The sequence below is a fragment of the Nomascus leucogenys genome, chromosome 10, assembly GCF_006542625.1.
Source record: "Nomascus leucogenys isolate Asia chromosome 10, Asia_NLE_v1, whole genome shotgun sequence".
NCBI classification, from domain to species: domain Eukaryota; kingdom Metazoa; phylum Chordata; class Mammalia; order Primates; family Hylobatidae; genus Nomascus; species Nomascus leucogenys.
Window position 1 is genome coordinate 53072248 of NC_044390.1, and position 26599 is coordinate 53098846.

Consider the following 26599-nt stretch of genomic DNA (forward strand, 5'->3'; position numbering starts at 1 on the left):
CCTGTCCATCTTCGTCCACCCAGCATGATGGGGTTTGTGTGTGTGTGTGTGTGTGTGTGTGTGTGTGTGTGTGTGTGTGTGTGTTTTGAGATGGAGTCTCACTCTGTCACCCAGGCTGGAGTGCAATGGCATGATCTCAGCTGACTGCAACCTCTACCTCCCAGGTTCAAGTAATTCTCTCTGCCTCAGCCTCCTGAGTAGCTGGAATTACAGGCACATGTCACCAGGCCCAGCTAATTTTTGTATTTTTAGTGGAGACAGGGTTTCGCCTTGTTGGCCAGGCTGGTCTCGAACTCCTGACCTCAGGTGATCCACTCACCTCGGCCTCCGAAAGTGTTGGAATTACAGACGTGAATGACCGCGCCCAGCCTGGCATGATGTTTTTGAGGGTTCATCCACACGGTAGCTTGGATCAGAGCTTCTCCACTGACATTTAGAGGCTTTGCCAACAGTGGGGAGGGACGGGCAGGAAACAAAATACTCAGAGGCTAAGAAATGGAACACGGGGGAAAAACTAAGTTGCATCTCTTAAATTTTTTTTTTTAAGAGACAGGATCTTGCTCTGTTACCCAGGCTGGAGTGCAGTGGTGCAATCACGATTCACTGCAGTCTCAGCCTCCTGGGTTCAAGCCATTCTCCCACCTCAGCCTCCTGAGTAGCTGAGAATACAGATGTGCCCCACCACGCCTGGCTAACTTTATATATATATATATATTGTGAGATGGAGTCTTACTCTGTTGCCCAGGCTGGAGTGCAGTGGCGTGATCTCGGCTCACTGCAACCTCCGCCTCCTGGGTTCAAGCGATTCTCCTGCCTCAGCCTCCTCAGTAGCTAAGATTACAGGTGTCTGCCACCACACCTGGTTAATTTTTGTATTTTTCATAGAGACAGGGTTTCACCATTTTGATCAGGCTGGTCTCAAACTCTTGACCTCGTGATCCACCCGCCTCGGCCTCCCAAAGTGCTGGGATTACAGGCATGAGCCACCACGCCTGTCCTAATTCTTTATTTTTTATACAGATGGGGTCTTGCTATGTTGCTCAGGCTAGTCCCAAACTCCTGGGGTCAAGTGATCCTCCCACCTCGACCCCTCAAAGTGCTGGGATTAGAGGGGTGAGCCTAGGTGCACAAGGCTGGAGCTTGGCATATGGGGAGGTGGGCATTTTGGAGGGCCAGCATGCTGCAAGCTCTTTGTAACAATTTGTTGGAAGGATGAACTTAGGCCATCCAAGAACACTGCTCTCCTTCAGCTCTTGAGTCTCAGACTCAGAAGTTGGCGAGATGGCCCGGTGCGGTGGCTCACGCCTGTGATCCCAGCATTTTGGTAGGCCAAGGCGGATGGATCATTTGAACCCAGGAGTTTGAGACCAGCCTGGGCAACATGGCAAAACCCCCTCTCTAAAAAAAAAAAATGCAAAAATTAGCTGGGCCTGGTGGTGCATGCCTGTAGTCCCAGTTCCTGGGGAGGCTGAGGTAGGAAGATGGCCTGAGCCTGGGGAGGTTGATGTTGCAGTGAGCCGTGATTGCACCACTGCACTCCAGCCTGGGCCACAGATCAAGACCCTATCTCAAAAGAAGAAAAAAAGAATTTGGCAGCCGGGCCCGGTAGCTCACACCTGTCATCCCAGCACTTCGGGAGGCTGAGGCGGGCAGATCACTTAGGGTCAGGAGTTCGAGGACAGCCTGGCCAGCATGGTGAAACCCCATCTCTACTAAAAATACAAAAATTAGCCCGATGTTATGGCAGTTGCCTGTAATTCCAGCTACTCGGGAGGCTGAGGCAGGAGAATCGCTTGAACTCGGGAAGCGGAAGTTGCAGTGAGTGGAGATCATGCCACCACACTTCAGCCTGGGCGACAGAGCGGGGCTCCGTCTCAAAAAAAAAAAAAAATTGGCTAGAGAGGGCCAGGGACCTGGCCAAGTGCATAGAACCACAGGTGGCCCATGGGGCTGGCACCCGGGTGTTCAGTTCAGGTCTGGGGCCAGCAGGGCAGAACCCCCTAGAACCCTGACTTGCTCCAAAGTCAGACTTGCTCCAGAGTCTGTGGCCGCCACCATCACCACCACAACGGAGGTGACTTCCTGGGTTTCTCTTTCACTTTGACTTGCCCTAGGGATGGGCTGTGACACTTTACTTTTTTTCTTTTCTTTTTTTTTTTTTTTGGTCTTTTTTCCTTGCTCAGCTTCAATGTGTTCCGGAGTGGGGACGGGGTGGCTGAACCTCGCAGGTGGCAGAGAGGCTCCCCTGGGGCTGTGGGGCTCTGCGTGGATCCGATGGGGCCGCTGGTGACCTGGGTGGTCGCCCTCCTCTTCCTCTTCCTGCTGTCCAGGCAGGGCGGTGAGTCCCCCGACCCTGGCATGGCGGCTCCTCTTGCTGGGTGGAGGCACGTGTATGTGTGGAGAGCTGTGGGCCTGCTGTGTGCGTTGGTTTCATCTCTCTGTGCCTCAGTCTTTCCTGCTGTCAAATGGGAGATGGGCAGTCATGGCTTCTGGGATCGAACTTAGACATCTTTCCTCCAGTCTTGATTTTCTGTTCTGTGAAATGCACTAAATCTTTTCCACCTCCCAGAGTTCAGTGAGAAAAAAAACTAAGGAAGGAATAAAAAGCAAGTATGTATCTAATAGGTAGACATAGTATAGTATCTTATGTATGTAGTTTACAATAGATAGACATACATAATGTAATGTATACAGTAATTTCCATATTTATGGGGCAATGGTTCCAGGACCCTCTGCAGATACCAAAATCCAAGGATACTCAAGTTCCTGATAAAAAATGGTAAAGTATTTGCATATAACCTACGCACATCCTTCCGTATACTTTATTTATTTATTTATTTATTTATTTATTTATTTATTTACTGAGACAGGGTCTCACTCTGTTGCCCAGGCTGGAGTGCAGTGGCCTGATCATAGCTCACTGCAGCCTTGACCACCTGGGCTCAAGTGATCCTCCTGCCTTAGCCCCTTGAGTAGCTGGGACTGCAGGCGCACACTACCATGCCTGGTTAATTTTTTTGGCGCATACTTTTTACAGAGACAGGGTCTCGCTTCATTGCCCAGGCTGGTCTTGAACTCCGGGGCTCAAATAATCCACTCATCTCGGCCTCCCAAAGTACTCAGATTACAGGTGTGAGCCACCAGGCCCCGCCTTCCCATATACTTTAAATAATCTCAGGCCCTGCACTGTGGCTCACTTCTGAAAATCCAGCACTATGGGAGGCCAAGACGGGTGGATCACTTGAGGTCAGGAGTTGGAGACCAGCCTGGCCAACATGGTCAAACCCCATCTCTACTAAAAATGCAAAACTTAGCCAGGCTTGATGATGGGCACCTGTACTCCCAGCTACTCAGGAGCTGAGGTGGGAGGATCGCTTGAATGCAGGAGGCAGAGGTTGCAGTGAGCCGAGATTGCAGCACTGCATTCCAGCCTGTGTGGCAGAGCAAGACTCTATCTCAATAATAAAAATAAATAAACTTTCCCTCTCTGTACACTGGGGATCAGCGGGGTGCTGAATTTTTCAATGGCTCTTGAGATGCACTGAGTGCCTGTAGAATGCCCACAGCAGTGCTGGCCACACCTCAAGGTCCTAGCGCCTTCAGGGACCAGGCATGGCTGGAGACCAGCAGCAGGGAGGGGGCTAGGGGCAGCCCACAAGGTAACCTGGAGATAGTGGCAGTGAGTGGTCAGTCCAGGGAGAGGGAAGGAGGATGGGCTTTAGGCTGCCAGGGGTGGGTGGGTGGGTGGGGGTTCTGTGTCATCACAGAGAGAGATGGAAGGATGGAGAGCCTTGTGTGTTAAGCATCCTTCCCCCCTCAAGGTTGGACCCTTGGGGCCGTTTCCTGGGGTGCCACCTTCTCCCCCAAGGCTTCCAATCTGCCTGCAGGGCTCAGGGCAGGTCCTTCTTGTGAGAGTGAGGGCGCTGGGGTCTTCCTGACCCATCCATGGTGGCATCCCCCTCCTTCTCTCACCCAGTTCCACACCTAGCAGACAGTGGCACTCCTAAAGGGCACAGGGGTCCCAGTGGCTGAGGGATGTCGCTGCCTCCTGGAGAAATGTTATTAATAATTGCCCCAACTGCTAGTGGGCCAAGTGTGCTTGCCTGGGCCAGCCCTGGCAGGCCTCTCCGTGCCATGCACCCTCTACTGTCTCTCCCCATGCTGGCTTCAGACACTGGTGCCACCCCAGGCACACCCCCACTTCTCTCTGCCCTCCAGACTGTTGGTCTTACTGTTCTTTCCTGCTGGGGGGACCTCCCAAGAGTGTCTCCCAAATATGCATCTCAACCTCTGAGGACTAAAGGGTGGTGGATGAATGGATAGACAGGTGGATGGGTGGGTAAATGAATAGATGGATCAATTAATAAATACATGTATGTATGTATGGATGGATGGATGTGTGGCTGGATGGATATATTGGTAGGTAGATAAATGGATGGATGGGTGGGTGTATGGATGAATGAATACACGGATGGATGGATGGATAGATTGGTGACTAGATGGATAGATGGATGGTTGGGTGAATGGATAATGGATGAATGAATGCATAGATGCATGGATGAATACATGGATGGATGGATGGATTAATGAATACATGGATGGATGGGTGAATGGGTGGATGGTGGGGTGGATGGATGGATGGATTAATACATGGATGGACGGATGAATGGATGGATAAATGGGTGGATGGTGGGGTGGATGGATGGATTAATACATGGATTGACGGATGGATGGATGAATGGATGGATGGATGGATGGATGGTTGGATGGATGGATGGTTGGATGGTGGGGTGGATGGATTAATACGTGGATGGATGGATGGATGGTGGAGTGGATGGTTGGATGGATGGATGGATGGGTAGATGGATGAATGAATACATGGATGGATAGATGGATGGGTAGATGGGTGGATGGATGGATGAATACATGGATGGATGGGTGAATGGGTGGATGGTGAGGTGGATGGATGGATGGATAGATGAGGGATGGATGAATGAATACATGGATGGTTAGATAGATGGATGGGTAGATGAGTGGATGGATGGATGAGTACATGGATGGATGGATGGGTAGATGGGTGGATGGTGGGGTGGATGGATGATGGATGAATACATGGATGGATGGATGGATGGATGGATGGATGGGTGAATGGATGAATTCATGGGTGGATGGATGGGTAGATAGTGGATGGATGAATAAATACATGGATGGATGGGTAGATGGGCGGATGAATACATGGGCAGATGGATGGATGGGTGGTGGTAGGAGGGTGCATAGATGGGAAGGTGGGTGGGTGGGAGGGCTGATGATCACTTGGGTGTAGACCCCAAGGCCGAGCCCTTCTCCCCACACAGTGCAAGGCCAGAGATGTCATTATGTCTTCATTGCCTTTACAGCTGCCTGCAGAACCAATGAGTGCTGTTTTCAGGACCCGCCATATCCGGATGCAGACCCAGGTTTGGGGCAGTTCCTCATTGTTGGCTGAGGATTATGTAGGGCTCTGCCTGACTCCATCCACAGCAGCCCCTCCCATGGCCTCCACCACCAGGCCAAAGATCCAGCCCCAACTGTGGTCTTGGGAGCCCCCACCCCACCACCTGCTGGCCCATTCTCACCAGGTTCAAGGTGCCCTGGAGTAGCCAGCCGCCTCTCTGAACCTCATCACTTCCCTAGCATGGTCTCAGGGCTGGTGTCTGTGTCCGTTCAGATTGGTCGGTCCATGGGAGAAAGTACCTGTTAAGCATTTTGAAGCCTCCCCCACCTGATAAATTATTGGAACATTTATTTTATTTATTTATTTTTGAGACGGAGTCTTGTTCTGCTGCCCAGGTTGGAGTGCAGTGGCCTGATCACAGCTCACTGCAACCTCTGCCTCCCAGGTTCAAGCTATGCTCCGGCCTCAGCCTTCCAAGTAGCTGGGATTACAGGTGCCCGCCACCACACCTGGCTAATTTTTGTATTTTTAATAGAGACAAGGTTTCACCATGTCGCCCAGGCTGGTCTTGAACTCCTGACCTCAGGTGATGGTGAGCCACCTGCCTCAGCCTCCCAAAGTGCTGGGATTCCAGGAATGAGCCACTTCGCCCGGCCATATTGTCGGAACATTTATGCTCCTAATGCACCCTGAAAAGGGTCTGACACTGAGCAGACACGCTGTCCATTCTTTTGTTTGATAACGATTTACTGAGCATCTTCTATGTGCGGACACAGTTCTAGACGTAGGGAACTGGCTCTGAGCTCAACTGACTTCCCAAGACCACAGCCTAGTGGAAGAGATAGACAACAGGCAAACAAATGTCTATCACAAATGTGATGATGTGTTTTGAAGAACCAGAGGATGGAAGTTGGGGCCTGGGGGACCCCCCAAAAAAAACACCAGAGGAGGGTGAGGGATAGAGAGAGAGGTGGCAGGACATCCAGCCACTGTGAGGACAAGTTAGGAGGCTGAGGATTCGGAATAGGTTGAGGCGAGAGATGGCAGGAGATGAGGTAGGAAGGGCGCAGGGAGGGTTTGGGCTGAGGTGACTGAAAGATATAAGCATCGCAAAGATTTGTCCTAGGCACGAAGACCCCTCCAGCCTCTGGTCTGTTCCCAAGCCTACAGGATCTCTTCCAGGCTCGGCCTCGGGCCCTAGGGACCTGAGCTGCTATCGGATATCCAGTGATCGTTACGAGTGCTCCTGGCAGTATGAGGGTCCCACAGCTGGGGTCAGCCACTTCCTGCGGTGTTGGTGAGGACCCCTCTACCATTCCCAAACCCTCACCCACCATCCCACTCTTGCTCCAACCCCCTCTGGTGCCCCTACTCTCGGATGCGTGATCTTGGCTGGGTCAGCACTCCTTCCTGGGCTTCGGTTTCTCATCTAAGAAGAGAGTTGGAGGATTGTGGTGGGGGGTTGGTCAGTGAAGGTAGGCATCCCAGGGTGGGTGGCCATGAGGGTCTCTCTAGTCCTTCTTTCTTCTTCACCCTTTCACTTATCCATCCATCCATCCATCCATCTATCCGTCCATTTCTTTTTTCTTTTTTCTTTTTTTGAGACGGAGTCTTGCTCTGTTGCCCAGGCTGGAGTGCAGTGGCATGAGTCAGCTCACTGCAACCTCTCCCTCCCGAGTTAGAGTGATTTTCCTGCCTCAGCCTCCTGAGTAGCTGGGACTATAGGCACACGCCACCACACCTGCTAATTTTTGTATTTTTAGTGGAGACATAGTCTCACCATGTTGGCCAGGCTGGTCTTGAACTCCTGGCCTCAGGTGATCTACCCCCCTTGGCCTCCCAAAGTGCTGGGATTACAAGTGTGAGGCACTGCGCCCAGCCCCTTCATTCGTTTCTTCGCTGTGTGGTGCAGTCCTTGCTGGGAGATACTGGGGTCCCTCAAACCCCTCCAGTCCCAGACTGATCTCCAAGGAACCCCCAGGCTGGGGGAGGAGGTGTACAAGGGACAGAAAAGGATGCTGGGGGCTGGGCCCAGTGGCTCACGCCTGTAAACCCAGCACTTTGGGAGGCTGAGGTGGGCAGATCACTTGAGGCCAGAAGTTGGAGACCAGCCTGGCCAATACGGTGAAACCGCATCTCTACTAAAAATACAAAACGTAGACGCATGTGGTGGCCTGTGCCTGTAATCCCAGCTACTAGGGAGGCTGAGGTGGGAGAATTGCTTGAACCAGGGAGGTGGAGGTTGCAGTGAGCCGAGATCACGCCACTGCACTCCAGCCTGGGTGACAGAATGAAACTCCATCTCCAAACAAACAAACAAACACCAAAAAAACGATGCTGGGATGTGATGCACAAAGTCAGCTGTGGGGTCCACTAGGACCCCAGACTCGGCACCGACACCCTCCTTCCTGCTGCAGCCTTAGCTCTGGGCGCTGCTGCTACTTCGCCACCGGCTCAGCCACCAGGCTGCAGTTCTCCGACCAGGCTGGGGTGTCCGTGCTGTACACGGTCACACTCTGGGTGGAATCCTGGGCCAGGAACCAGACAGAGAAGTCTCCTGAGGTGACCCTGCAGCTCTACAACTCAGGTTAGCACCTTGTTCTCCCCCCTGTCCCTTTTTTACCCAGAGAGGCCATCAGGCTGCAAGGCTGGAGCTGGAGGGGATTCCTGGCCCCTGGCAAGGGACTTGATACTACTAGCCATTGTCACTTCACGTAGTGTCACACAAACACTATTGTGACAAAGCAGCCTTTCATGGTCCCCTTACCAATCCCCTATTCCTGGGCACTTAGATTGCTTCTGGTTTCTCTCTGCTAGCCATAATGCTGCCAAGACCTGGTTAGGTTCTTAATATCTGTTCTCATGACTCAACATCATGTATTTTGCCAGGTGCAGTGGCTCACGCCTGTAATCCCAGCACTTTGGGAGGCTGGGGTGGGCGGATCATGAGGTCAAGAGATCGAGACCATCCTGGTCAACATGGTGAAACTCCATTTCTATTAAAAATACAAAAATTAGCCAGGAGTGGCCACGCGTGCCTGTAATCCCAGCTACTGGGGAAGCTGAGGCAGGAGAATCGCTTGAACCCGGGAGGTGGAGGTTGCAGTGAGCTGAGATTGAGCCACTGCACTCCAGCCTGGCGACAGAGCAGGACTCCGTCTAGAAAACAACAGCAACACACACAAAAAAAGCCAAAAAATTTGCCTGGTGTGGTGGTGCGTGCCTGCAATCCCAGCTACCCGGGAGGCTGAGGTGGGAGAATGGCTTGAATCCGGGAGGCAGAGGTTGCAGTGAGCTAAGATCGAGTCACTGCACTCCAGCCTGGGTGACAGAGCAAGACACTGTCTCAAAAAAGAAAGAAAGAAAGAAAGAAAAGAATGAAGGAAATCACGTCATTTGCCACAACATGGACAAAGCTGGAGGACATTACGTTGGGTGAAGTAAGCCAGGCACAGAAACAAAAATATTGCATGATCTCACTTACACGTATAATCTTTTTTTCTATTTTTCTTTTCTTTTTTTTTTTTTTTTTTTTTTGAGACAGAGTCTCGCTCTGTCGCCCAGGCTAGAGTGCAGTGGCGCGATCTCGGCTCACTGCAAGCTCCGCCTCCTGGGTTCACACCATTCTCCTGCCTCAGCCTCCCGAGTAGCTGGGACTACAGGCACCCGCCACCACGCCCGGCTAAGTTTTTGTATTTTTAGTAGAGATGGGGTTTCACCATGGTCTTGATCTCCTGACCTCATGAGCCACCGCGCCCAGCCCACTTACATGTATAATCTTAAAAAAAAGCCGGGCGCGGTGGCTCACGCCTGTAATCCCAGCACTTTGGGAGGCCGAGGCGGGCGGATCACGAGGTCAGGAGATCGAGACCATCCTGGCTAACACGGTGAAACCCCGACTCTACTAAAAATACAAAAAATTAGCCGGGCGAGGTGGCGGGCGCCTGTAGTCCCAGCTACTCAGGAGGCTGAGGCAGAAGAATATCGTGAACCCCGGGGGGCGGAGCCTGCAGTGAGCCGAGATCACACCACTGCACTCCAGCCTGGGCGACAGCGAGACTCCGTCTCAAAAAAAAAAAAAAAAAAAAAAAAAAAAAAAGTCGAATATCTAGGCACCGAAAGTAGAACGGTGGTTACCGGGGATGGAGAGAAGGAGGAAATGGGGCAGATGTAGGTCAAAGGAATACAATTTGTAGTTACGTGGCACAAATAAGTCTAGAGTTCCAATGTACAGTAGAGAACTATAATTAAAAATAATGTATATTGAAAATTTGCTAAAAGAATAGATTTTAGGGCTGGGTGCCGTGGTTCACGCCTGTAATCCTAGCACTTCGAGAGGCCGAGGTGGGAGGATCACTTGAGGTCAGGAGTTCGAGACCAGCCTGACCAACATGGTGAAACCCCATCTCTACTAAAAATACAAAAATTAGCTGAGTGTGTGGCGGGCGCCTGTAATTCCAGCTACTCGGGAGGCTGAGGCAAGAGAATCGCTTGAACCTGGGGTATGGAGGTTACAGTGAACCAAGATCACGCCACTGCACTCCAGCCTGGGTGACAGAGCAAGACTCCCTCTCAAAAAAAAAAAAAAAAAAAAAAAAAAGAAAAAATTTTAAGTGTTCTCACCACACACCAAAAAAGTAATTATAGAAGGTGATGGATATGTATATATATTTTTAAGAGATGGGGTCTTGCTATGTTGGCCAGGGTGGTCTTGAACTCCTGGGCTCAAATGATCCTCCTGCCTTGGCCTCCCAAAGTGCTTGGAGTACAGGCGTGGGCCCCTGTGCCTGGCTATGGATATGTTAAATTCCTTACTGTAGTAATCATTTCACTATGGATATGTATATCAAACCATCATACCTCTTAAATTTATACAATATACAAAAGAATCAGGCAGGGTATGATCGCGGTGCAGCAAGACCAATTTATGCTAATTTATGTCTCTCCTTAGGTCAGGTTCCTTGAAATGGATCTAAAAACTAAGTATGATTTCACTGATAGTTCTAAACATACAAACAAACAAACAAAGAATTGGCTGGACACAGTGGCTCATGCCTATAATCCCAGCATTTTGGGAGGCCGAGGCGGGAGGATCACCCGCAAGAGACAGGCACTTTTGTAAATTGCTTGCCAGAATCTATTACCCTCTGGCAAGCAATTTACAAAAGTGCCTGTCTCTTCACAGCCTTGCCAGCAATGGGTGTTAATATTTTAAAGATATCTTCACTAACAGGATCCTGTGTATAAATCTTTATTAAAAATTATTTATTTATTTATTTTATTTTTTTTATTTTTTTATTTTTTTTTTGAGACGGAGTCTCGCTCTGTCACCCAGGCTGGAGTGCAGTGGCGCAATCTCGGCTCACTGCAAGCTTCGCCTCCCGGGTTCACGCCATTCTCCTGCCTCAGCCTCTCTGAGTAGCTGGGACTACAGGCGCCCGCCACCACGCCCTGCTAATTTTTTGTATTTTTTAGTAGAGACGGGGTTTCACCGTGGTCTCGATCTCCTGACCTCGTGATCCGCCCGCCTCGGCCTCCCAAAGTGCTGGAATTACAAGCGTGAGCCACCGCGCCCGGCCTATTTATTTATTTTTAAATTTTAATTTAATTTTAATTTGTTTTGAGACAGAGTCTTGCTCTGTCACCCAGGCCGGAGTGCAGTGGGGGGATCTCGTCTAACTACAACCTCCGCCTCCTGGGTCCAAGCAATTCTCCTGTGTCAGCCTCTGGAGTAGCTGGGATTACAGGCGCCCACCACCATGCCTGGCTAATTTTTGTATTTAGTAGAGACGGTGTTTCACCGTGTTGGTCAGGTTGGTCTTAAACTCCTGACCTCAGATGATCCACCCACCTCGGCTTCCCAAAGTGCTAGGATTACAGCTATGAGCCACTGTGCCTGGCCATATTTGTTGTTTTTTAGAGACAAGGTCTCCCTCTGTCTGCTAGACTCGAGTGCAGTGGTGTGTTCAGGGCTCACTTCAGCCTCAACCTCCTAGGCTCAAGTAATCCTCCCATCTCACTCTCCTAAGTAGCTGGAACCACAGTCATGAACTACCATGCCTGGCTAATTTTTATGTAAAGATGATGGGGGTCTCACTATGTTGCCCAGGCTGGTCTCGAACTCCTGGGCTTAAGTGATCTTCCTGCCTTGGCCTCCCAAAATACTGGAATTACAGGGTGAGCCACCTTATGTGGCTTGTGTATAAATCTTGACTTTTTGATCATAGTGTACCAGGCTTAGCTGGGACCTGCAAGGTGTCCCCTAATTCATATTTGGGGATTCAGTTGCTTACCCTGGACAGGGCGGATTTTCAGGGCCCATTAACTCACACACGTGTGGGCTGTCCCTCGCCAATCCCTACCTCTGCTTCCAGTTAAATATGAGCCTCCTCTGGGAGACATCAAGGTGTCCAAGTTGGCTGGGCAGCTGCGTATGGAGTGGGAGACCCCGGATAACCAGGTTGGTGCTGAGGTGCAGTTCCGGCACCGGACACCCAGCAGCCCATGGAAGTTGGTGAGTTTGTTTCCCAAGTCCGGGGGGACACAGGTCTCTCCAGGGCACCTTCACCCCCAAATCAGTCTCACCATCTCTGCATCTGTCCCCACTCCCAACCAGCCCCCACTCTAACCCCCGAGATGGTTTTCTTCTTTTTCTTTTTCTTTTCTTTTTTTTTTTTTTTTGAGACGGAGCCTTGCTCCGTCACCCAGGCTGGAGTGCAGTGGCACGATCTGAGCTCACTGCAACCTCTGCCTCCCGGGTTCAAGCGATTGTCCTGCGTCAGCCTCCCGAGTAGCTGGGATTACAGGCATGCGCCCGCCACCACGCACGGCTAATTTTTGTATTTTTAGTAGAGACAGGGTTTCGCCATGTGGGCCAGACTGGTCTCAAACTCCTCAGGTGATCCGCCCACCTTGTCCTTCCAAAGTGCTGGGATTACAGGCATGAGCCACCACGCCTGGCTCCCACTAAAATTTTTTAAAATAAATTTTTTCTTTTGGAATAATCTTTGATTTTCAGAAAAGTTACTATATAAACTGGTGCAGAGAACGCCTATATACCCTTTACCCAAACTCCTCTAATGTTAATGTCTTACATAAACTCCAGGCATTATTTGAATGTCACCAGTTTTTCCAGGAATGTCTTTTTTCTGTTCCTAGATTCAATCCAGGATCCCACATTGTGTTTAATAAAATAATTATTAATTTGGCCGGGCGCGGTGGCTCACGCTTGTAATCCCAGCACTTTGGGAGGCCGAGGCGGGTGAATCACGAGGTCAGGAGATCGAGACCACGGTGAAACCCCGTCTCTACTAAAAATATAAAAAAATTAGCCGGGAGTGGTGGCGGGCGCCTGTAGTCCCAGCTACTCGGAGAGGCTGAGGCAGGAGAATGGCGTGAACCCGGGAGGCAGAGCTTGCAGTGAGCCGAGATTGCGCCACTGAACTCCAGCCTGGGCGACAGAGCGAGACTCTGTCACAAAAAAAAAAAAAAAAAAAAAAAAAATTATTAATTTTTAAAATTTAGTTATAATAATTTTTTACTGCTTTATATGTTCCTAAAGAAGGTTTGAACCTAGAGAAGGTTCTCTAGTAATTAACTATAGAAATAATCCCTGAAAGTATGGTCTTTAATTTAAAAAAATTTAGCGAGGTGCGGTGGCTCACGCCTGTAATCCCAGCGCTTTGGGAGGCCGAGTTGGGGTGGGATTGCTTGAGGCCAGGAGTTTGAGACCAGCCTGGGCAACATGGTGAAATCCCGTCTCTACCAAAAATGCAAAAATTAGCTGGGTGTGATGGTGCATGCCTGTAGTCCCAACTACTCAGGAGGCTGAGGCGGGAGGATCACCTGAGCCCTGGAAGGTTGAGGCTTCAATAAGCCGTGATTGCACCACTGCACTCCAGCCTAGATGACAGAGTGAGACCGTGTCTCAGATAAATAAGTAAATAAATAAATAATTGTAAAACAGCAAATATTTTTCAGCACCAAAGTGCAAAACAATATATGAATATGTTCTTATTCTAGGGCGACTGCGGACCTCAGGATGATGATACTGGTGAGTATAATAATAGTAATGACAACAACAGCTGCAGCAAATTGGCATTAATTGAGCGCCTACTGTATGCCAGGTCCAATGCTGAATTTTTTGTATGCCTCTTACCCTGCCCCATAGTTCAGTATTGGATTATTTCCAAATTGCAGGTGGGGAAACAAATCAAGACTCGGAGGGGGTGAGAAGCCTTTGGCCAAGGCCACGACCCAAGGGATGGCTGCGGCCAGGACTTGAACTGAGGGCAGGAATGGACGTGGGTGATCCTGGAGGCCCTAAGAGGACAGGGCCTGGCCTGCTTCTGCTGAGCCCCCAGGACCCAGCACGTGGCTCTGTACACTGTTGGGGCTCAATAAGTGCATGATGGCTAAGTGACTGGGGCCAAGTCCTGGACAATTCTTACGGCCTGATGTTGGACCTGCCTCTCCCCAGAGTCCTGCCTCTGCCCCCTGGAGATGAATGTGGCCCAGGAATTCCAGCTCCGACGACGGCGGCTGGATAGCCAAGGAAGTTCCTGGAGCAAGTGGAGCAGCTCCGTGTGTGTTCCCCCTGGTAAGATCACTCCGGGCACAGGAACAGGGGCAAGCATTAGAAATAAGGCTCACGCTTGTAATCCCAGCACTTTGGGAGGCCGAGGAGGGCGGATCACGAGGTCAGGAGATCGAGACCACGGTGAAACCCCGTCTCTACTAAAAATACAAAAAATTAGCCGGGCGTGGTGGCGGGCGCCTGTAGTCCCAGCTACTCGGAGAGGCTGAGGCAGGAGAATGGCGTGAACCCGGGAGGCGGAGCTTGCAGTGAGCCGAGATTGCGCCACTGCACGCCAGCCTGGGCGACAGAGCGAGACTCCGTCTCAAAAAAAAAAAAAAAAAAAAAAAAAAAAAAAAAAAGAAATAAGGCAGCAGCCGGAAGTGGCGGTGCACCCCTGTAGTTCCAGCTGCTCAGAAGGCTGAGGTGGGAGGATCACTTGAGGCCAGTGATTTGAGACCAGCCCGGGCAACATAGTGAGACCCCATCTCTAAAAAATAAAATAAAATGGGGCCGGCCATGGTGGTCACGCCTGTAATCCCAGCACTTTGGGAGGCTGAGGCGGGCAGATCACTTGAGGTCAGGAGTTCAAGACCAGCCTGGCCAACATGGTGAAACCCCTTCTCTACTAAAAATATAAAAATTAGCTGGTGTGGTGGCGGGAGCCTGGAATCCCAGCTACTTGAGAGGCTGAGGCAGGAGAATCGCTTGAACCCAGGAGGTGGAGGTTGCAGGGATCCAAGATCACACCACTGCACTCCAGCCTGGGCGACAGGGCCAGACTCTGTCTCAAAGAGTAAAAAAAAAAAAAAAAGTAATAATAAGATGGGAAAAGAAATAAGGCAGCAGGTATTAGAAACAAGGTGGTAAGTGTTAGAAATAAGGCAGAGGGAGAAATGGGTGCTCAAACCCTGACAATGTGGTATCTGGTCTTGCTGCATCCACTTTAGGGTTTTTTGCTGCTGTTTTTTTGTTTGTTTGTTGTTTTTTGTTTTTGTTTTTTTTTTTTGAGATGGAGTCTCGCTCTGTCACCCCGGCTGGAGTGCAGTGGTGTGATCTTGGCTTACTGCAACCTCTGCCTCACGGGTTCAAGCGATTCTCCTGCCTCAGCCTCCTGAGTAGCTGGGATTTACAGGCATGCACCACCACACCAGCTAATTTTGTATTTTTTTTTTTTTTTTTTTTTTTTCCCAGCTGGAGTGGTGGCGCGATCTCGGCTCCGCGCCCCCCCCCCCTCCTGCCTCAGCCCCCGAGCTGGCACCGCCCCCACCCCGGCTAATTTTTGTTTTTAGAGACGGGTTCACCCTTTACAGGATGGTCCATCTCGACCCGACCGCCCCCCCCCCAAGTGCGTACAGCTTGACCCCCGCCCTAATTTTGTATTTTTAGTAGAGATGGGGTTTCGCCATGTTTGCCCGGCTGGTCTCGAACTCCTGGCCTCAAGTGATCCTCCCACCACGGTCTCCCAAAGTGCTGCAATTCCAGGCATGAGCCACTGCGCTCAGCCCACTGCAGGGCTTTATCAAGTGAGAATCATTAGGCTGAACCTCACGGTGTTTCAAGGACAACGTCACCTGTAGGTGGCAGGGTGTACTAAATGGCTGCTGCCCCGAGCCTGGGCAACAGGGAAATGAGTGAGACGGTTTCAAACCATGCAGAAAGGCCTGGCGCTGTGGCTTATGCCTGTAATCCCAGCACTTTGGGAGGCCAAGGCCAGAGGATTGTTTGAGGCCAGGAGGTTGAGACAAGCCTGGGAATCAAAACGAGACCCTGTCTCTAGTCTATAAAACAACAGCAGCAACAACAAAACCATGCAGAGAAATACATTTGCATTCAAAAAGAAACCTAGAGGCTGGGCATGGTGGGTCACGCCTATAATTCCAGCAGTTTGGGAGGCCGAGGCAAGTGGATCACAAGGTCAGAAGTTCGAAAACAGCCTGACCAACATGGTGAAACCCCATCTCTACTAAAAATACAAAAATTAGCCGGGCGTGGTGGTACATGCCTGTAATCCCAGCTACTTGGGAGGCTGAGGCAGGAGAATCACTTGAACCCAGAAGGCAGAGGTTGCGGTGAGCCAAGATTGCACCAATGCACTCCAGCCTGGGCAATAGAGTTAGACTTCGTCTCAAAAAACAAACAAACAAAAAACCTTAGGCAACATGAGATTACAGGTGGCAGTTATCCCTGGGGATGCAAATTGTGTTAATTTTTCTTCCTCCAGTTTTTTCTCTTTTCTGCAATTTGGGGCAGCAAGGGATTTTCACTTTGTAAATATGGAGAATCCATCATTTACAAAGAAAAGATCCATCAGTCTTTCCCTCCTTCCAATTCATCTGGTTGGTTTGGTTCTGATTGCAGAAAACCCCCCACAGCCTCAGGTGAGATTCTCAGTGGAACAGCTGGGCCGGGATGGGAGGAGGCGGCTGACCCTGAAAGAGCAGGTAACGAGGCTGTCACAGGGCTGTGGGGTGGCCTGGGATGGGGAGCAGGAGGCAAAAAGCTGGAGGGGGATGAGCAAGTGGTACATGGAGGGAAACGAGATGTAGAGGTGGCAGGAAGTGGGCAAATTGTGGGTTTAACTCCGAAGGTAATAGGGAACCATGGAGTGTGTGTGAGCAGGGGAGGCACATGATTGGACTCAGATGTTCACAGGCTCTCCCTGGCTCCTGTGTGAGAAACAGAGTGTGGGGGAATTGCACAGAAGCCAGAAGGCCAGGAAGGTGATAATGGTGACTGCATTTGCCTGGGTAGCAGATTATTGCTTTAAGTCCCAAAGCAACCCATTAAGTGCAGTCTGATTAGCCCCATTTTACAGAGAGGGAAACTGAGGCATAGAGGGAGTATCTCTGTTGAGACAAAACTGACAAATACTCCACTCATTGAATTTACCATAGTCATCTTAGTCAGGTCCCTAATGGGCTGTTACTATAAGGCTGTAGCAAAAATCCTTTACTTCCTATGTTCCTCTAACTCAAATTCCTTTTCTTTTCTTTTCTTTTCTTTTTTTTTTTTTTTTTTTGAGATGGAGTCTTGTTCTGTTGCCCAGGTTGGAGTGCAGTGGTGCCATCTCGGCTCACTACAAGCTCTGCCTCCCGGGTTCACGCCATTCTCCTGCCTCAGCCTCCCGAGTAGCTGGGACTACAGACGCCCACCACCACGCTGGGCTAATTTTTTGTATTTTTAGTAGAGACGGGGTTTCACCATGTTAGCCAGGATGGTCTCAATCTCCTGACCTCATGATCCACCCATCTCGGCCTCCCAAAGTGCTGGGATTACAGGCGTGAGCCACTGTGCCCAGCCTCTCAAATTCCTTTCCTAAGGAAAAATTTTCTGCTTGAGGTAACTGGGTTAAAAGATGGAAACATTTTTGTTTTCCTGAATGTCAGTGGGTTTTGTCAATTTCCCACCTCCCCCAAGCTAGATGTGTGCTGGAGGTGAATGCCTGTCTCACAGCAGCTTTGCCAGCATTGAGGTTTATTATTTTTTTAATTTTTGATGCATGTTATTGGCTGTGGCCTTTGTCCAAGTCTGTCTTCAGAGGCTGTGCCCTGCTGTCTGCCTATGGGATGATGAGTGTGATCAGGTCCCCACAAGCTGATTTTCGTACTCCTGACAGCCAACCCAGCTGGAGCTTCCAGAAGGCTGTCAAGGGCTGGCGCCTGGCACAGAGGTCACCTACCGACTGCAGCTCCACATGCTGTCCTGCCCGTGTAAGGCCAAGGCCACCAGGACCCTGCACCTAGGGAAGATGCCCTATCTCTCGGGTGCTGCCTACAACGTGGCTGTCATCTCCTCGAACCAATTTGGTCCTGGCCTGAACCAGACGTGGCACATTCCTGCCGACACCCACACAGGTGCCTCCTCTGGGTGGGGAGGGCAGTATGAGGGCCCCTCAGAGCTGAGCACCTACTCTGAGCCTCAGCTAGACCAGGATGAGAGGAGTGAGGCAGAAAATTTGAAAGGAGTGCCTAATTTAGGGGTGTATCAAAAATTCAGTAATCAGCCAGGCACAGTGGCTCACACCTGTAATCCCAGCACTTTGGGAGGCCAAGGCAGGTGAATCACCTGAGGTCAGCAGTTTGAGACCAGTCTGGCCAATGTGGTGAAACCCAGTCTCTACTAAAAATACAAAAATTAGCTGAGCGTGGTGGCTGTAGTCCCAGCCGCTTGGGAGGCTGAGGCAGGAGAATCGCTTGAACCCAGGAGCCAGAGGTTCCAGTGAGCTGAAATTGTGCCATTGCACTCCAGCCTGGGCAACAAAGAGCGAGACTATGTCAAAAAAAAAATTCAATAATCAAGATCCATAATGCAGTTTTTTGTTGTTGTTGGTTTGTTCGTTTGTTTGTTTGTTTGTTTGTTTAAGAGACAGAGTTTTGCTATGTTGCCCAGGCTGGACTTGAACTTCTGGGCTCAATCAATCTTTCTCCCTCAGCCTCCCGAATAGCTGGGAATATAGGCATGTGCCATCATACCTGGCTATTATGCAATATTCAACAACAACAACAACAACAAAAACTAGTTGAGCCACTGCACTCCACCCTGGGTGATAGAGCTACACTCTGTTTCAAAAAAGAAAAAAGAAAGAAAGAAAGAAAAAAGGCTAGAGTTGACCCTGTCTTTATTTAAGATCTAATTTCTTTTTTTCTTGTGATGGATGGCATGATCTCAGCTCACTGCAACCTCCGCCTCCCAGATTCAAGAGATTCTCCTGCATCAGCCTCCCGAGTAGCTGGGATTACAGGCATCTGCCACCACACCCGGCTAATTTTGTATTTTTAGTAGAGATGGGGTTTCACCATGTTGGCCAGGCTGGTCTCGAACTCCAGACCTCAAGTGATCCACTTGCCTTGGCCTCCCAGAGTGTTGGGACTATAGGCGTGAGCCACCACGCCCAGCCTAATTTTTGTATTTTTAGTAGAGATGAAGTTTCACCATGTTGCCCAGGCTGGTCTCAAACTCCTGCCCTCAGGTGATCCACTCACCTCAGCCTCTCAAAGTGCTGGGATTACAGGTGTGAGCCACTGTGGCCGACCTACTATTTTTATTATTTTTGAGCTAGGTTCTCAGTCTGTTGGCAGACTGGAGTGCAATCATGGCTCACTGCAGCCTTGAACTCCAACTCAAGTGATCCCTTCCACCTCAGCCTCTGGAGTAGCTGGGACTACAGACATGCACCACCACACCTGGTTAATTTTTTATTTTTATTTTTTGTAGAGACAGGGGTCTCCCTATGTTGCCCAGGCTGGTCTCGAACTCCTGGGCTCAAGCGATCCACCCATCTCCACTTCCCAAAGTGCTAGGATTACAGGCATGAGCCACTGCACCCAGCCTGGTCCCTTATCATAGTGAAATGGTGCCTGTAAAGCTCTCAGCATTGGCTTGGCACATGCAGTTGGTACTCAATAAACTGCAGTTGCTATCGCCAGAATTGCAAGCAGTATCCGTCTCTCTGACATTCATGCAGACGCCCTGGCAGGAGGGAGTGGGAGAGATTTGCCCAGGGACTGAGTGGGTGTGTGCTCGTGCTTCTGAGTTTGGCATGAGACCACCAGTGGGGCCGGTCAGGCCGGGGAGGCCTGGTCTTTCATCACACTCTCCGCCTAGGCGAGGCAAGTGGTGGGCAGCCAGGTATCTGCCACAGCCGGAGACGCCTACAAGGCTGGAAGTGGGTGTAATGGCAGTACAGGAAGCCCTCATGGTGAATATCCTGGCAAGTAGACAGCCGTTAGGCTGGAGGAGGACTCAGCTCATTCAAACACCATCTGCTGACTGGATGCGGCAGATTACGCCTGTAATCTCAGCACTTGGGGAGGCCAAGGCAGGTGGATCACTGGAGGTCAGGAGTTCGAGACCAGCCTGGGCAACACGGTGAAACCCCATTTCCACCAAAAAATAATAATAATAAATTAGCCAGGCATGGTGGCAGGCGCCTGTAGTCCCAGCTACTCAGGAGGCTGAGGCAGGAGAATCATTTGAACCCGGGAGGCTGAGGTTGCAGGGAGCCAAAATCATGCCACTGCACTCCAGCCTGGGCGACAGAGCAAGAAACCATATCCAAAGAAAAAACAAAAAAACAAACGCCATCTGCTACCCACTTTGTGCCTGGCCCCCAGGCAGCCTCCAGTGCAGGGAAACAGCCAAACACAGACACCCCTGGCCCTGTAGGGTCAGGGGTATAGACAAGAGGGTGGAAGAGAGGCTGCAGGAGCCAGAGAAGGGGGCTGGGGAGAGAGACGGCAACTGTCTCAATGAGTCTCTCCCCTCTCCTTCCAGAACCAGTGGCTCTGAATATCAGCGTCGGAACCAACGGGACCACCATGTATTGGCCAGCCCGGGCTCAGAGCACGACATATTGCATTGAATGGCAGCCTGTGGGCCAGGACAGGGGCCTTGCCACCTGCAACCTGACTGCACCGCAAGACCCGGATCTGGCTGGAATGGGTAATGGCCTGGAATGGCCTGCCTCTACCCCTCCTCTGTGCCCTCCCTTTTAGGTCCTGGTGGGTTCAAACCTGCAGGGAAGACACATAGCGGGTGTCTAAGGCCCAGAGAGGTGTTGCTGCTTTACTCAATGTCATTCAGAGGTAGGGACAGGGTGAGGTTCGGAGCCTCTCACCCATATGGGTCTGGAACCTCTTGCTGGCATCCTGAGCTCAGTTCCAGGCAGATCGTACACCTACAGGTAATGAATCTCACATCCTAAGGTGTTTGTTAAATATTCAACCGCGCCAGGGAAGGTGGCAGTTTGCGAGATGCTGGTGGCAAATTAATGAGGAGTCTTTAGGGAAAGGGGGGCTGTGAGGCTCAGGTGGCCTCTCACTCTCCCACTTCCTGCTCTGGGCCTTGCCAGAGCCCTAGAAAGCCTCAACCTCAGCCTGTTCCTTGAGGAATACACAGCCTGAGGAGACAGAACTGGACACAGAACCCCGACCCCATTGTCCGGGCAAGGTGGCTCACACCTGTAATCCCAGCGCTTTGAGAGGCTGAGGCAGGTGGATCAACTGAGGTCAGGAGTTCGAGACCAGCCTGGCCAACATGGAGAAACTCTGTCTCTACTAAAAATATAAAAATTAGCTAGGCATGGTGGTGCGCACCTGTAAATCCCAGCTACTCAGGAGGCTGAGGCAGGAGAATCACTTGGACCCAGGAGGCGGAGATTGCAGTGAGTCAAGATTGTGCTATTGCACTCCAGCCTGGGTGACAGAGTGAGACTCCATCTAAAAAAAAAAAAAGAAGCCCTGGTTCCATGGAGTAAGGGCTAGGTTAGAGGAGGATGGGGATGGGGTTGGGGGCATTGCATAGGGAAGAGATCCTGGAGGAGGGGATATTGGTGGAAGGGCTTTGAAGCATGTGTAGGAGTTTTCTGGGGGGTTCCTGGCAGATGGCACAGCCAGTGCAACGGTGCAGAGGTGGGAACACAATCTACTGAATGGCCTGGCCTTTGCTTATCCTTCCAGCAACCTACAGCTGGAGTCGAGAGTCTGGAGCAATGGGGCAGGAAAAGTGTTACTACATTACCATCTTCGCCTCTGCGCACCCCGAGAAGCTCACCTTGTGGTCTACGGTCCTGTCCACCTACCACTTTGGGGGCAATGGTAAGTGACCCAAACCTGCAGGCTTACATTATTTTTTCTTTTTAAATAATTAAAAAAAATAGAGGCTGGGCATGGTGACTCACGCATGTAATCCCAGCACTTTGGGAAGTCAAGGTGGGTGGATCACCTGAGCTCAGGAATTTGAAACCAGCCTGGCCAACATGGCGAAACCCTGTCTCTACTAAAAATACAAAAATTAGCCGGGTGTGGTGGCGCACACCTGTAATTCCAGATACTTGGGAGGCTGAGGCAAGAGAATCGCTTGAACCCAGGAGGCGGAGGTTGCAGTGAGCCGAGATCATGCCACTGTACTCCAGCCTGGGTGACAGAGCAAGACTATGTCTCAAAAAAAAAAAAGGACAATGCTGTTAAGACAGACAGAATGGCTCACCCCTGTAATCCCAGCACTTTGGCACTTTGGGAGGCTGAGGCTAGTGGATCACTTGAACCCAGGGGTTCAAGACCAGCCTGGGCAACATAGCGAGACGCTGTCTCTACAGAAAGAAAAAAATTTGCCAGCCATGGTGGCATGTGCCTGTAGTCCCAACTACTCAGGAGGCCGAGGTGGGAAGATCACTTCATCCTAGGAGTTCGAGGCTGCAGTGAGCTGTGATTGCTCACTGCAATCATACAACCTCCACCTCCTGGGTTCAAGCCATTCTCCTGCCTCAGCCTCCTGAGTAGCTGGGATTATAGGTGTGCACTACCATGCCTGGATAATTTTTTGTATCTTTAGTAGAGACGGGGTTTCAGCATGTTGGCCAGGCTGGTCTCAAACTCCTAATCTCATGATCCACCTGCCTTGGCCTCCCAAAGTGCTGGGATTACAGGTATGAGCCACTGTGCCCAGCCAGCATTGTCCATTTTATAGATAAGAAAACTGAGGCCCAGGGAAGGGAAATGACAGTGACTGAATGGCAGAACCAGAATTAAAACCCAGCCCACCTGACTCTGTGGCAAATGCTACCCCCGTCTCTGGACAGTGGGAGGCTGGGCATTCAAGAAGTACTCAACCAGCACTCCTTTTTTTTTTTTTTTTTTTTCTTGAGACAGAGTCTCTCTCTGTGGCCCAGGCTGGAGTGCAGTGGCACGATCTCGGCTCACTGAAACCCCCGCCTTCCGGGTTCAAGCGATTCTCGTGCCTCAGCCTCCCGAGTAGCTGGGATTACAGGCGCCCACCACCATGCCCGGCTAATTTTTGTAGTTTTAGTAGAAACAGGGTTTCCCAGGCCGGGTGCGGTGGCTCACGCTTGTAATCCCAGCACTCTGGGAGGCCGAGGCGGGCGGATCACGAGGTCAGGAGATCGAGACCACGGTGAAACCCTGTCTCTACTAAAAATACAAAAAATTAGCCGGGCGTGGTGGCGGGCGCCTGTAGTCCCAGCTACTTGGAGAGGCTGAGGCAGGAGAATGGCATGAACCTGGGAGGCGGAGCTTGCAGTGAGCTGAGATTGCGCCACTGCACTCCAGCCTGGGTGACAGAGCGAGACTCCGTCTCAAAAAAAAAAAAAAAAAAAAAAAAGAAACAGGGTTTCCTCATGTTGCTCAGGCTAGTCTCGAACTCCTGACCTTAAGTGATCTGCCCACCTTGGCCTCCCAATATGCTGGGATTACAGTCATGAGCCATCGTGGCTGGCCTTTTTTTTTTTTTTTTTTTAAAGACAGGGTCTTGCTCTGTTGCCCAGGCTGGAATGCAGTGGTACCATCTCGGCTCACTGCAACCTCTGCCTCCTGGGCTCAAGTGATTCTCCTGCCTCAGCCTCTGAGTAGCTGGGATTACAGGTGTCCGCTACCATGCCTGGCTAATTTTTGTATTTTTAGTAGAGAAGGAGTTTTGCCATGTTGGCCAGGCTGCTCTCGAACTCCTGGCCTCAAATGACTCACCCACCTCGGCCTCCCAAAGTGCTGGGATTACAGGTGCGAGCCACTGTGCCAGGCCTCGACCAGCACTCTTGGAGTTGACTATAACAGTGGTACTGGTTGCAGCCTCAGCGGCTGGGACACCGCACCACGTCTCGGTGAAGAATCATAGCTTGGACTCTGTGTCTGTGAACTGGGCACCATCCCTGCTGAGCACCTGTCCCGGCGTCCTAAAGGAGTATGTTGTCCGCTGCCGAGATGAAGACAGCAACCAGGTGTCAGGTACGTGAGGTGGTGCAGACCTGGCTTGGGCAGGAAGGGAGGATACTGGCCTGAGATCTCTCTTGCTGTGTGATCCTGGGCACCTTGCTGTCCTTCTCTGGGCCTTGGTTATCAAACCCTTAAAACAAGAGAATTGGCCAGGCGCAGTGGCTCACGCCTGTAATCCCAGCACTTTGAGAGGCCAAGACGGGCGGATCACCTGAGGTCAGGAGTTCAAGACCAGCCTGACCAACTTGGAGAAACCTCGTCTCTCCTAAAAATACAAAATTAGTCGGGCATGGTGGCACATGCCTGTAATCCCAGCTACACGGGAGGCTGAGGCAGGAGAATCGCTTGAACCCAGGAGGCGGAGATTGCAGTGAGCTGAGATTGTACCACTGCACTCCAGCCTGGGTGACAGAGTGAGACTCTGTCTCAAGAAAACAAAAACAAAAACAAACAAACAAAAAACAAAAACAAGATAATTGGACTTGAAGGTCTTTTTTTTTTTTTTTTTTTTAATTTTATAGACAAGGACTCACTCTGTGCCCAGGCTGGAGTGCAGTGGTGCCATCATAGTTCACTGCAGCCTCAACCTCCTGGGCTCAAGCGATCCTCCCACCTCAGCCTCCCTAGTAGCTGGAAACACAGGTGCACACCACCATGCACAGTTAATATTTTATTTTTTGTGGAAATGAGGTCTTGCTATATTGCCCAGGCTGGGATTTTTTCTTTTTTTTCTTTTTGAGAGGGAGTCTGGCTCTGTCACCCAGGCTGGAGTGCAGTGGTGCCATCTCAGCTCACTGCAACCTCTGCCTCCCAGGTTCAGGCAATTCTCCTGGCTCAGCCTCCCAAGTAGCTGGGATTACAGGCACCCACAACCATGCCTGGCAAATTTTTGTATTTTTAGCACAGACGGGGTTTCACCATGTTGACCAGGCTGGTCTCGAACTCTTGACCTCAGGTGAATCACCCGCCTTGGCCTCCCAAAGTGCTGGGATTACAGGTGTGAGCCACTGTGTCCGGCCTCGCCCAGGCTGGTTTCAAACTTCTGGCCTCAAACTAGCCTCCCACCTTGGCCTCCCAAAGTGCTGGGATTAGTCATGAGCACCCAGCTGAACTTGAGGGTCTTGATCACCCCTTGCAGACACTGGAGAAGGCTGGGTGGGCACCAGCCAAGTGCTTATGGTGTGTTGGGTTCATCCATGGGAAGCTGCTCCTCACATGTAGCAGCAGCTGAACTCTCATCAAGCAGGGATGACTGTCTCCATTCCACAGATGAGGAAACCGAGGCCTGGAGGGGGGATCTGATGAGGGACAGGAAAGCCCACAAAATGGGGTTTAGCCAGGAGGGTTTTTGGCTTTCCCCAGGAAAGAGCTCAAGCGCATGTCGGTGGTGTTAGAAACTTTTACTGAAGTGGCTGTGTAGAGCAGCAGCAGAAGTCCTGCTCCTTGCAGAGCGGGGACACCCCACAGGCAGGGCAGCTACCTCTCATATTTATACCCACTTTTAATTATATGCAAATGAAGGGATGGTTTATGCAGAAATATCTAGGATGAAGGTGGTAACTTCCGGGTTATGGGATCATTGCCATGGAGAGGGGTGGTAATTTCCGGGTGTTGCCATGGTAATGGTAAACTGACGTGGCACACTGGTGGGTGCATCTTACGGAAAGCCCAGGACCTGCTTTAGCTAGTCCTCGATTTGGTCCTGTGTCCAAGCCCTGCCTCCAGCGTCCAATCCTGCCTCCAACCTCAGATCCACCTGCCCAAAGATCCAACAAGTCAGCCGGGCGCGGTGGGTCACGCCTGTAATCCCAGCACTTTGGGAGGCTGAGGCGGGCGGATCACTTGAGGCCAGGAGTTCAAGATCAGCCTGGCCAACATGGTGAAACCTCATGTATATTAAAAATACACAAAATTAGCTGGCTGTGGTGGTGGGCGCCTGTAATCCCAGCTACTCAGGAGGCTGAGGCACACGAATCACTTGAACCTGAGAGGTAGAGGTTGCAGTGAGCTGAGATCGTGCCACTGCACTCCAGCCTGGGCAACAGAGTGAGACTCCACCTCAAAAAAAAAAAAAATCTTGAGATGAATGGGCGCATTAAGAGGAGATTTTAGGCTGGGCACGGTGGCTCACGCCTATAATCCCAGCACTTTGGGAAGCCAAGGTGGGCGGATCACGAGGTCAGGAGATCGAGACCATCCTGGCTAACACAGTGAAATCCCGTCTCTACTAAAAATACAAAAAATTAGCCAGGCGTGGTGGCGGGTGCCTGTAGTCTCAGCTACTCGGGAGGCTGAGGCAGGAGAATGGCATGAACCCGGGAGGCAGAGCTTGCCTGGGCGACAGAGCAAGACTCCTTCTCAAAAAAAAAAAAAAAAAAAGAGAGAGAGAGTAGAGATTTTAGCAAAATGCCTATGAATCCCCACCCCACCCACAGGCTGTGGTAGCCCAGCCTGGCCTCTGAGGAGTAAAGAGGTCCCAGGACTCAGGGTTGCCTCTCCTACTGCAGAGCATCCCGTGCAGCCCACAGAGACCCAAGTTACCCTCAGTGGCCTGCGGGCTGGTGTAGCCTACACGGTGCAGGTGCGAGCAGACACAGCGTGGCTGAGGGGTGTCTGGAGCCAGCCCCAGCGCTTCAGCATCGGTGAGTGGAGGGGGTGGGACCCAGTTATTTACCCAGCATGCACTGCACTGAGCTTCCCATAATGATCTTAGCAGCCCTGCCCTCACTCTCACTCCCTCCATGGCTTCCTACTGCCCTCAGGAGAAAGTAGCAGCTCAACCTGCTCCCATTGTCTTCTCTCGCAGCTTCCTCTCACACTCCAGGAGCCTTGCCCATGCAGGCCCTTCCCTCCCTCCTGCCT

The 26599-nt window shown here is 51.0% G+C and overlaps 1 protein-coding gene across 3 annotated transcripts in view; it reads left to right on the forward strand.

Annotated features, from left to right (window-relative positions):
- The first annotated feature begins 2170 nt into the window (after positions 1 to 2170).
- The window catches only part of IL12RB1 (interleukin 12 receptor subunit beta 1), a 29093-nt gene continuing 4664 nt past the window's right edge, over positions 2171 to 26599 (forward strand). For 2 of the 3 annotated variants that reach the window (XM_030821850.1, XM_030821851.1), the window contains exons 1-13: positions 2171 to 2338; positions 5397 to 5456; positions 6617 to 6731; positions 7852 to 8021; positions 11809 to 11948; positions 13457 to 13487; positions 13914 to 14033; positions 16371 to 16453; positions 17629 to 17866; positions 20286 to 20453; positions 21470 to 21607; positions 23594 to 23749; positions 26245 to 26379. In XM_030821850.1, coding sequence (XP_030677710.1) covers positions 2275 to 2338; positions 5397 to 5456; positions 6617 to 6731; positions 7852 to 8021; positions 11809 to 11948; positions 13457 to 13487; positions 13914 to 14033; positions 16371 to 16453; positions 17629 to 17866; positions 20286 to 20453; positions 21470 to 21607; positions 23594 to 23749; positions 26245 to 26379 — 1618 coding nt within the window. In that variant the 5' untranslated portion in view covers positions 2171 to 2274. Of the gene's footprint in view, positions 2339 to 5396; positions 5457 to 6616; positions 6732 to 7851; positions 8022 to 11808; positions 11949 to 13456; positions 13488 to 13913; positions 14034 to 16370; positions 16454 to 17628; positions 17867 to 18639; positions 18792 to 20285; positions 20454 to 21469; positions 21608 to 23593; positions 23750 to 26244; positions 26380 to 26599 lie in introns of those variants that run through there. The other variant, XM_030821852.1, reaches the window with a different exon arrangement.